The 12,360-nt window shown below is 44.2% G+C and overlaps 2 protein-coding genes across 4 annotated transcripts in view; one reads left to right on the forward strand and one right to left on the reverse strand.

Annotated features, from left to right (window-relative positions):
* The window catches only part of LOC138179043 (putative leucine-rich repeat-containing protein DDB_G0290503), a 127,408-nt gene that overhangs the window by 27,202 nt on the left and 87,846 nt on the right, over positions 1-12,360 (forward strand). The window lies entirely within an intron of this gene.
* Positions 1-12,360, reverse strand: part of LOC138179046 (zinc finger protein jim) — a 50,168-nt gene that overhangs the window by 25,026 nt on the left and 12,782 nt on the right. For 2 of the 3 annotated variants that reach the window (XM_069111484.1, XM_069111485.1), the window contains exon 2: positions 496-1,611. In XM_069111484.1, coding sequence (XP_068967585.1) covers positions 496-1,611 — 1,116 coding nt within the window. The remainder of the gene's footprint in view (positions 1-495; positions 1,612-12,360) is intronic. The other variant, XM_069111486.1, reaches the window with a different exon arrangement.

Below are 12,360 nucleotides of genomic sequence, written 5' to 3' on the forward strand. Positions count from 1 at the left end.
CGAGCAAACGTACGCGATCGCGTCTGTCCGCTAGGAACCGAGACACAGGGAAGGAGACAAAAAGAAAGGGTTAAGCGGAGAAACCAGATGGATTAAAGAAAACGCCAAAAGAACGAAGAAAATCATACGAAGGTGATATCGGGTTAGTGAAGAGAGAAATCGCGATCGAACGAATGGAAAAGAAAAGAAAAATGGTAAATGGAAAAGACGGATGACGGCGAATGAATAAAGGTGATGACGACATTATGATTGCGATAGTATCGTAACGTTACATATATATATATGTATGTATATATATGTATATATATATACATATTCATGTATACGCATATATATATATGCATATATAAGTATTAATATAAATGATGATGAACGATGAAGAGATGAGACGATGGTAGCGGCGGTGGCGGTGGTGATAGCAACAGTAAGAACCGGTGAATGGGTCAGTGTGGTGGACGCCCTCTGGGAGTCTGGGAGGCAGAGAGAAATGCTCGCCTTGGTGTGTGCGGACGTGCTGATTCAGGATCGCCTTCTGACGGAAGTGTTTTCCGCACTCCGGACATTGGTATGGCTTCTCACCCGAGTGGATGCGCAGATGCTGGTTGAGGATCGCACGCTGCCGGAACGTACGCTCGCAGTACACGCAAGCATACGGCTTCTCGTTCGCGTGTATGCGCAGGTGCTGCGTTAGATGCGATTGTTGCCTGAACCGCTTCCCGCATTCTGGACACCCGTATGGCCGACTGTCCGTATGGATCCGCTCGTGTTGAAGCAGCGTCGACTTCTGCTTAAAATCTTTCCCGCACGTCAGACACTTGAACAAACGTAGATCGCTGTTCGCCCCTTTCCCGGACTTGCCGCTCTGTTGCACGATATCCGGCAACCCAGTCGCCATGTTTGGCGCCCCGGGACTTGCGTATTGGTGAGCATCCAAACTGGGTCCGCCGTCACCCTGGCCGAGGGACGTCAGCATGACGCCTGGTTGCTTGAGATAGTGTAACGCGGAGAAGCCACCGGGGGTGAGCATGTGCGGGGGTACCGACGGCGACGGATGCGGCCTGGCATCCTTGAAATAGTGCTGTGGATATTGCTGCAACTCTCCAGCGCCGGGGAAGCAATCACTGCGATCCACCTCGTGAGGCGTTAGTTGTTGTTGAGGCGAGTGATCCTGCTGTTGCGTCTGCTGTTGTTGTTGTTGCTGCTGTTGCTGCTGAACTTGCTGTTGTTGTTGCTGCTGCTGCTGCTGCTGAACTTGCTGTTGCGTCTGTTGTTGTTGTTGTTGCTGCTGCTGTTGTTGTTGTTGCTGCTGAGAGGTGGCTTGATTCGATTGTATATCGTCGTCAGGTGGGGTTAAGGCTTGAGGCTCAGGCGGTGCCGAGGGGTACGGTGAGGGCACGGGAGAGGCCAACGAAGGCGGGGGACCGCTTTCTCCCTCGACAGGAGGACCACAGGCCTGCTGTGGACTGCCGGACGAGGAGGAGCCCTGCTGTTGCTGTTGTTGCTGTTGCTGCGGGTACAGTCCCCCGTCCTGGAGAGATCCCGGCCCGGGGCCCCATTGCCCCTGGGGTCTCTCCATGTTGTCCTTGTATAATACGTAGGGCGCGCCAGTATCTGGAATCAGACAAGTCGAACGAACCTTTATCGATGCGTGCTCGTGAAAAGTAACAAGCGTCCGTTTTACTTTTGTCGTTGTGCTCTCTAACGGGAGTTCGTTCCGAGGGGATTGCTAATTAAACGTTTTTTGGTCCCTTGATTGTAACAGTTGATCGTAAAATACCTCTAATATTATTAGAACAAAGAGATTAGTAAGATTCTTTCGTTTAATTACCAAGCAGTAAAGGGAGAGACGCTCGACGTACGTAAAAGGTGTACGCGTAATCCTATTAATTTCTCAACGTTAACGACCCGGTATATTAGATCAGTAACGGAAGCGTGGCCATATTCTTAACACGCGCCATGGCTAGTTACTAGCAACGAATGTGTGGTATTCGATTCGTCACGCTCGTAAAATTTCAACCCGAGACGATCGCTTTATATGTAGTACGCGGCAAAGTGGAAACACCCTCCCTCTGCCTCTAATTAAGAATCGTTCGGACGTTTCGCGCGCGGCCAAGTCGATTTGTTCGCGAAGAAACTGCCTGGTTCACGAGCAACCCTGCTTTATCGCGTCGCATTTAATCAGTCCACGATCTGTACGCAGTTAAACTCGCGTTTCTTCACCGCGTGTTCGGCAAACAACTTTTAGAGAGAGCAAAGCGAAACATTGTATCAGAGATCGACGGTGTGTGCACACTTTCTAGCACGTCGAATCGACCACGTTCCTGGTCACGCATGGTCAGATACGTCCGGTTCGAGCTTCGCAAGTTCAACGGCTGTTATGCAGGTCGGATGCACGCGGGGATACACGTCCGCGCGAATGATTTATGAAGTGTTCCACTGTATCTGCGATGTCGAATCTCCCTACCCTTCTGTGCGCGCAAAAAACTCTGCCGTCTCCGCTGTACGTATCTCTCTCCGTCGTTTCTTCGCGCCAACGAGAGTATTCCATCCTTCTCGCCTCGTGGGCGTCGCTAGTTTTCGAATACACCGGGAAAAAGAGCGAGTGTATCGATGGTTTACGCGGAATACGAGAAATGACAAACGAACTGTATGGAAATAGAAAAGGTCAGGATCTATCGTTCGAACGAACGAAGCTGTTTAGTGAAAAGTAGATAAATGAAAAAAAACTGATAGATCAGTTCTTACCATTCTATAGCGTCACATACGTGTGATTGACTACGATTCCCAGAGATACACGCTATAACAAACGATTAACTTCGATAAAGTTGATCTAAGGTTAGCTTAGAATTTGTCTGCTCTATCTACTTGTTCTCTCTAATTCTACCAACTTTTACTTCTGCTCGATCAACCTATACATGCCGTTCTACTATCTTTCTTAAGAAATTTCAAAGTACACGAACTACCAAAGTAATTTCGAATTCAAGTCCAATCATCTCTCGATCAAAACTAAGTTTCTATCCCTTCTCGGCGGTGAAAAAAATAAAGTAGCGATCGTAGAGGGGACAAGAGGGGTAAGGGCTCTGTCCGTGGAAGGAAGAGCGAGGCAGAGGTTATAATCGTGGCCCCGTAAATGACATCGCGGCGGGCGACACGCGTCCGCTGCAATCGCGGCTATCACGTACAGTCGCATTACAAGGAGGAAAACAACGGTTCCGCGGCACATCTCGCGATTATGGAATTCGCATTATGCAACGTTACACAAAGTGTGTGTCCGTTTTATCGGATTAATTACCTCGCTCTTTATTCCATTCTTTCGTTTATCCGCGCGGCCGTGCTAACGCCGCCCGCTTCTACCATACGCGGATGCTACTCGCGCGCCTCTTTCAGCCCGTCTTTTGTTTTTGCGTCGGGGATGACGCATCGACGGATTATCTTCGCTGCTCGGGTCCGTTTATTAATATCGAGCCACGCTTTCTTGCGTACACGGCCTCTCTCCTCTTTCTCCCTCTCCCTTTCTCCACTCACGTTTATTCGTGTCTTTTCTTTTCCTTCACTTTTTTTTTCTTCGTCGCTTTTTTTCGTCGTTCCCCTGTCCGCCCCTGGTCCTACGCGATCAAAAGGAAAGACACACGTATCGCCGTAGCACCAGTGGCTTTTGTTGCTCGTTCCCGGACGATACGTTTCAGCGGCGGTGACAAGTGTTATTGAACCTCCCAGCGGAAAAAGATACGACGTCGCGCGGACAGCCAGACCGCGAGCGCTAATTGTTGCAATAACGTCGCGGGAAACGAACTGCCGGCGTATTACAAGAATTTTCAACGAGCCTCGCTGCGAATGTCTGAGATTTTAGGAAAGATGAATTCGAGCGTGAAACTTGGGTGAGCCGTTTGAAATGGCACCCGATAGAATTTGATATGGAAAGACGTTGGAAAGATTCTTATCGACAGGCCACTCTACACTCTGCAAGCTTTATTCGATATTCAATTTCGAAATCGTGGAAGTATCGGATATTGAAGAATTATCGAATGAAAATATTTTACACGGGACGTGTACGTATCTAAAGGTAACGAGAATTATATTTTATGAACGTTAAAGGGTATCATCGTCGATCCATGACGACTTGGCCATTAACGTGGAATCGTGGCCGATTCCACGGATCCAGCGATTAATCCAAATTGTACGTGCAACCATCCTTTCTCTGTCTTTCCGTCTCTATCTGGAAACGATGCCTTTTTCCCTGGGCGCAAATGAAAGGAACGAGTTTGCCGCTGTTCATCACGCTCGATTGTTATATATGTCTTCTGATACGGCTGCTTGGCAGCTGATGTACGCTCGCGATCACGGAATCTGCTGCTCGAGGATCGATCTGATTTATGTTTGAACGCCGAGGAATGCCTCGAAAGCTGGAAAACGTTGCTACGTTCGAGCGATTTTTTGGCAAGGAAATTTTAATTTCGATGCATTCTCTCAGTTATGTCAATGCGAAGAATCGTTTTAATTCGGCATAGAAAAATGAAGCGTTACGAAACGTTCGTTAAAATCGATCAGGCTTTCAGATTTAATGGATCATTCGTCAAGTAACATTATATCAAACGAACGAGTCTGGTTTTCCATACCTCGCACCTTTTTAATCATGTTTTCGATCCCGTAAAACGCAACAGCGATTTAATCCATCCCCTCTATCCTATCAAATATTCACCTCAAACGGTGCGCCATTTTCGCACGGATTTACCTCGTAAACATATGTATATAAAGTCTTCCTCCGCGCTGTTACGTAGTCTCCATTTAGTCTCGCTCGAGTTTCTTTCACGAACGAGAAACGAACGAAAAGAAAAGCAGCGAAAAGAAAGAAAAGACGAAAAGAAAAAGAACAATTGTCGTAAACGCGATCATTGATTCGTACCGATGAAGTTGGAGCTGCAACGGGACGACTTGAAAGATTGGCGAGGCAAGAAACGATGCACAGCAACGATTCATTTTTTTCCCTTCCACCCCTTTTCCATCTTTTTTTCGCTTCCTTATCGCGCGACGTCAGGATTGATCGCCTGCATCTACATAACATTATCGCTTATTTATTCCGCCGGCTGTTACTGAAACGGTCTCCCGTATCATTAATTACGTTAATGAGTTTGCACGAATATACACACGAGTCGATACACGTGTGTGCATGCATGTATATAAATATACCTATGTATTTACACCGGTGTCTCGTAATCAATAAACAAGTCGCGCGATTTGCATTGAGGAGACGCGAGTCGGAAATAGGAATCGCGAGGACGCAAAACGAAAGATTTGTGACTCTTCTCCCTCCTTTTTCATTCTTCGTTCGGGTGCGACTTTCGAAACGACTCCTCCGATTACTATACACGTATGGAATTTCGTTTCTTTAAAGTTTGAATTTGGCAGGCAAACAATTCCGTCAAAAAAGAACAAATTTGCTATAAATTACCTACGTTCAATGTCAAGAATGTATCTAGTAAAAATATCAGAACCTTCTTCTTGGTTCGTCATGAATAATTAAAATATTCCTTGTATTTGTGATACTTTTATAGAGTTTCAAGCTTACAATCTATAAAAGATTTTGCTGCCAATGTAAATTTAATATTTCCAGATGATTAAACGAATTTTCTATTTCAACCAGATAATTTTTTTGTTTCATAAACAACTGTAAAATATATTACAAAATAAGGAAAGTGTAACGATTCCGAGAACTAACAAATAATTTCGTAAATTAATTTATATGACTCAGGAACGATCGAGTTGATTGATCGTTGGGAAAATGTACAGAATGGTATGGAAATTATATCAATTAAATATACATATTAATGTTTCGAAGAAATTGTTTACATGCATAATATATCGACAACGCGTCGACACTTTTGGCTATCGAGAAGTGACGTACCGCGCGTGTTTTTAGACGCGATAAAACTCTCAGATAACGGACAACAAAGTCGACGAAGAAGAAGAAGAAAACTATCTGGTGGAAATGTCTATCGAAACAATAAACTGGCAACGCCGATAAATCCGCTGATTTTCTGTTCGAATCGAATATCTCTACTAGCGTTAATCCGATCTTAATGCTCGTCTTTTAAGGTAAACGGCATATACGTGGATTTATCAGAATATTCGTCTTCGATAACCATGACTTTGAATTCTTTATCTGAATCCACGTTTGCATAATTCATTTCATACGTCGTGATATCTCATGCGATTCCAGGAAACTACGAGAGACTCGTAAGAGTGGATAATCGCGTTGAAAAATCTTATATGCTCTCGCGTGTGCCATAATAGAAATATTATTAGAAAATTCTAAATGGCTTTATACTAAACTTCTTCCGCGTCGTTTCATAAACTATCAAACGTTTCCAAAGAAATTCTCTAACATAGGATAATTATTTTAAAGAATCCTATATACCGCATTTACATATATTATGAAAATCAAAGGGGAATAACATGTCGGTAGAAAATTAACGATACAGTATTTGTACAGTAGCCGGATTTTATATTATATTTCCTCGGCATCGGATGTTTCGCAAGAGGCGTTTCTCGATCTGCAGCCAGTTCTCATTAGCAACATCCATTCGAGCGATACTTCATTGAGCGGAACGGTCTCTCGCCTAACGGGAAACAGGTTGCTCGGCATTTTTCCCGAATTTTCAGATAAGCCGTAAGCAAGATAGTGACGGTGAGTTGGAGCACGACGACATTGGCGGCGAACGGGGCCGTGCAATTTTAAACGAGGCGCCTTCCGCCACGCAGTTGCCGCGGCCGCCTTGCCGAAGGTTGATATACAGATTTCGCGGTGAAGGTCGGTTTACAATATCCGGTATCCGAGGCTCTCGGTATTTCGCGGTTATATCTATCGTGCTTTCTCTCCGCGAGCACGCCTTCTACGCGATACATCAGACTGCGCAAAAATAATTGCCCCGACCACCACGGAAAGTACGAATTCATCCGGTTTTTTCTGGTCGTCGAATGGCGAGACGAAAACGACAGGCCAACCGTGTTCCGTGGCTTCGTCGTACTCTCCATCTGATACCGAACGTTTTCAACTAATTAACGTTAACGCCGAAGGATACGGTCTGCCACGAAGATTCGATGATTACTGGAGATTAGAGGGCCGCGTGTACGAAGAATGATATACGAGGTGAAAGACGGCTGATGTAAAAGAAAGGTACGGATTATGAGACAACGATTGTTCGAGCAGGTGATGGTATTTCGAAGCCACTTCACGGTCTGAGGGTAATCAATTGTCGTGCTTCAGCAACCCTTTGCTTTCACGGCAAGGATAACATTCTTTCATCCTGTTGCTATATGAGGTATGCTTTGACGTCACGTCAGGGAATAATTTAACTGGGCTTTCGTCTTGTTATAGGCTGTTTTAATCGCTCGGGTATCCTGGCGCGCAGTTAAATATTTACACGCGATTCAAAATCTACGTTTTCCTCTTTCCTATTAGCTAACGTTGTTATTTTTCGACGAGCAAAAAGTCCTTTATCGACTCTCTAGTCGAAAGATTCGCGTTATATCGTTAGATTATCTCTGGATAACGTTATATCCAGGCCACTCAAACAGTCTGCTAACATTTGCGACGCTTCAAAAATCTCGCTCTCGATTGTGCATGTTTATGGAAATTCAAAATGTTATTTAACACACAATTTGTTTCATCCGTTAAATATCAGTGAAAATACTTTTTCGATATTTTCTACATTCTTCCGTATTATACGCATTCTATATATCTTCGTCCATTGATTATAATCGTATGCTTTGACAACTTAAATCTGCGAAATGGACATCAACGGAGATTATAAAAAAAAACACGTTATTCCCCTGAACGTTCGATAAAAAAATTCATCGAGAAACTCACGGGATAGTAAAAGTACGTTCTGCGATAAAAAATAAGTAGCTCTTAAATTGTATTACCAAACGACAGGATACGACGTTTCTCGTCCACGTACCTAGATACACGAACGACGTCGTTTTCGTTTTAGTTAACATCCGGAGAAACAGGATTCTCATAACTCGAATCTAAGTTTCCTTTAATATTTTCCGCTTGTAAACGACCGCCACTGGATTACGACGCAATTCACGCGTCTGACCCGGTACGGTCCGAATCTGCTTGATCCACCCGACTCCCGTTCCACGTTCAGGAAACAGAAACAGTACCTGTTGTACGGAATCGCGAGGTTTTTTGCAAGGGACAATCAAAAAGAAACGCGCACGTCCACGCTGGGGAATCCCCCACGCCCTAGGACCGGTCTCGCGGTCTCTGAATGACGTTTTGGCGTGCAACCGGTTTGCCGGCGAAGGAATTTCTACGAAATTAAACGTCCGCGATAAAAATATGGCCTGGCTTCGGCTGTTTCGCCGATAAATTAGAAGACCCCCGCTCTAGATCCTCGTATAAATAAATATCAAACCGGACTGCCATGCTGGCATCGATCCTCGTAAATATCGAGTCGCGATGGGGAATGTCACTGGTGTCGTAAGTTCCATGAAAATAGTGGAAAAGAAACTTTCATAGTTGTGCAACGATCATTATAAATCTTTTCTTCGAAACCGCGGCCCGTGTGTGAATTCTTCAGAATAATAGAATCACATACGGAAGATCGGAACGAGCGCCGGCTCTGCAAGCTACATCGGTTCGTCGTATCGTACTTTCAACAAATATTTTGCAAATTGTAATAAATCCGTATATACAAATTTAGCAGAGTTTGAATAGTACATTTTGGGAAAAGAAACGTTCAAATATTTCTTACAAATCTCGAAAGGAAGCGTGTTCTATAACATTCGTACGCTTATCTTTCAGCTTTCTTTCGATCGACTGATCCCAACTGCAACTTATCTCAGTCTGTCGTTTCGCTATTGTCGTCTTCGCAACGAGATACACACGCAACGAGTGTGTATTAAAACCTCTGGCAGTTTAACTTATATACGTACGCAACTATTTGCCTCTAATATCGATACCAGAGTTCCTTTCAAAGAGTTGAAGATTTTCCGGATAAAAAGGAATCGTTTGGAACTAATAGATTCGAACAGGTCTCTCCCCTTTCTACAAGATGTTCCAAGGTTAATACACATGTTAAACGATGACGGCTGAACCATCGAAAGGAACAAGGGACACGTCTCGAGGAACACGTTTACGATTGAGTTTTACAATACGATACAAACGGCGTGGCAAGGCTCGCGTATGCTAATGATCGTCGACAAGGCGGATCACGAGATGTATCGATGGTTGATCCACGAAGGCAGCCAAGCCAGGCATTATCACGGCGAGTGAAAGTTCCGCTACGTCGTTATTCATGGCGAAATGCGTTCCACTTCTTTTTTTTGGTGTGGCTCGCGCGAAGGGAACGCGCGCGCGCGCGCTCGTTCCTGGAACGAGGAACGTAAAGCGATTGAATCGGTCGTTAGAGTTACCCGGAGCTCTGGAGAAAAAGCTCTCGTCTGTTCGCTGCGTACGAGGCGTAGACAAAACACGAGGCGGCTCCGCAACTTTATTGTCGAGGAAAGCCCGGTAACACGCCATTACGTCGCGTTATTGGAGGACTCCGTTGACGGTTCCATCGTAAAGAACCCACTGTTTCCTCCGTGCTTCTCGATCAACGTTTACGCATGTAAATAAGTCGCGACGATTGCTCTGTTTAGTTAATTCCCGCTTTCTCGTTGAGCTTCGCTATTCGCGTTTCAACCGAGTCGATTCGAGCGAATGTAGGTTTTTAAATTTTTGTACGTTATTAACAGTCGGACTATTGGAGTAAAACAGGTCGGTTCATTATTTTTCGTAAGAATTCCTATCGTTATTTATTGTCTTATCTTTCTCTCGATATGTTCGTTCGTTTCGATCGAACTTCATAAAGGAGACGACAAGAACTGCGAAATCTTGAATCAGTTGGCTGTAATATGAATTTGATGGTTTAGATCGATGGTAGGGCAATCTCGAAAAGATTTCAGTGCGTGGCTCTTTGTTTTCGAAAAATTAATCGAGAAATTGTGCTCGTGGAGAGGCAGTTTTTTATGTTTCAAGTGTTTTTGCTACAATTTCCAACCGCAAAGGTGTAAAAATATGGAGAAATGGTAATTTAAAATTCATCAAAATAAATTGCGAAGATTTATTATCAAGAAAAACATAATACCGATGTTACGAGAATCTATAAAGACGTGAAAAAAATTTATAAATTTCTTTGGAAACAAAGGGCCATCACTCTGATCCATTCGGGACTGTTTCACCGTCAACCTACAGCATCGAATGTACGCTCGAGCCATTCGAGATTTCGTAGTTCTTGCCATCTCCTTGTTAGTCATAGCTAGTTCTACGAAAACTAGAATCATACGCGGTACGACATATTTTAAGCCGCTAGTTTAACAAAAGGATACTTGAAACGAAAATTTTATCGGTGTTAAGTATCGTGACGACCGATTCACGTTACCTTCTGCATATAATGTTAAAACGTGTATAACATATTCCTGAAGACTGCAGCGAGATGTGAAATAATATTTTTGGAAAAACCATCGAAGATCGACCGCTCGATACAGACTTCTCTCGTCTCTCCGTTTCCTTGAAGCATCTCTCGAAATAAGTCAACCCCGGCGGCATCGAATCGCCCGAGACAGGGTTAACTTAAAACGTCCCGTGGGTCGGTTCTTTCTCGTTCAATTAAATTTTCAGATGGTGTTGATCGCGGCCTGTTTGCGCATCGGGAGTCAATAGCTTGTCTACAGTGAGAAAAGAAGGGTCTCTGAACGCGCGCCGCCAGCCACGATGACAACGATTATTTGTCTACGTCGCGCCATTATTTCGTTCAGTTTTTACGTGGGAAATCGGCGGTATTAACCGATTCTTCTATGCGAACGGCCAACGTAAACCGGATGATTCTTTAACGAGATTTCGATCGGGAACGCAGCAGCATTCGAGGCGCATTAATATTTCGCCGCGTTTCATTGATTTTGCAAATTGCGCCCGCATCCAGACCGAACAGACAGGAGAGTCAGGGAATCTGTCCTTTTTCCCGACCGTTCTCTTCCTTGTCCCTCCCTTTTTCTCCCCCCTTTTTTCCCTTCTCTTTTTGTTTTAATCAGCCTTTTAATCGAATCCCCGTGTCAATACGCTGTACCAACGATTCGACACAAATTCGGCACAGTTTTTCCAGTCTGTTAACGATCATTGAATTATCGAGCGACGATTCGTTCCGATTCCCGCCTTATAAATTCGAAATCACCGCTAATGAAGCGACACCGAAATAGGGGCAACAGCGACAAATAAAATCAGCAGAGGAAAAAAAAATATAAAACGACGGCCCCGAGAATAGTCGATTTAGAGGTCGACGGTATTTTTCGCGGCAACGCAAAGGTCGTGCCGCAGTTAGCCACAATCTTTCGGCGAATAGACGCTCGTAGCGGTGCGGTTAACAAGATGAATTGGACAGTGAAACGAGGCGAGCTGTTCAGCACACACGACGAATTGCTATGAATTCACGATAAAAAATTCCGTCTTAGAAGCGTGAACAACACTTTTCTTTCTCGTACTCCTTACGATTCAAACATCTACATACTTTCACGGTGAATTTCACCAAACATCGAGCGAATTTTCCATAAAACGCAAAACGAAACAATACCGTTTAATTCTAATTTTTCACTGGTTCGAAGTTCGTTCTCGAAACTCTCCATGGAAAATACTGAGCCGATAAGACGAGCTATCGAGGATACTCGCACTCACGCATGATACGCGGCTGTCGACTTATCGCCGAGTCGACCGCGGCGACAATAAGGTTTTTCCTCTCATCCATCCTCTCTTCTACGCTTAATCGTTCATCCAGGAAGATTTCCGCGCGGTCCTGTCGCCAAAGTGCACTTCGCCGCAACGAAGTTTCGAAAATACTTATTTCAAACGAAATTTATTCTTCGTCGTCTACACAACGCTCAACCCACTGTTATTCTTCGCAGAACGCTCTTCTTCGATGCTCGTAATCTTATTTAGGGTAGCATTACACATTTCTGTGCGTCGTAATATTAGAAATATATTACTTAAGATAATTAGAAGATCGTTGTATACAGTTTGTGTGTACCGGCACTTCATACATCTACCATTTCTATATTTTCTATAGCTTTTGTTCTATTTGCTATTAAAACTATAGATCCATCGAATTCTACACATTCGTTGCAATATCGCAGAGAATGCAAAGCTCGATACGTACGAGTATACAATTTTACGCTATTAGAAATATAAAACTACCAATTGTATCACCGTTGCGAAATCCCAACAATGTCCAATCCCTTTACGATCTGTATCAGCCGTTAGATGTCACATTGTATCGCCTAACTGTTAGAAAATCGTCACAACGTGCATCGTCCGTACCGACG

Source organism: Bombus flavifrons, chromosome 4, assembly GCF_040668555.2.
Source record: "Bombus flavifrons isolate JBK064 chromosome 4, iyBomFlav1_principal, whole genome shotgun sequence".
Taxonomy (NCBI): domain Eukaryota; kingdom Metazoa; phylum Arthropoda; class Insecta; order Hymenoptera; family Apidae; genus Bombus; species Bombus flavifrons.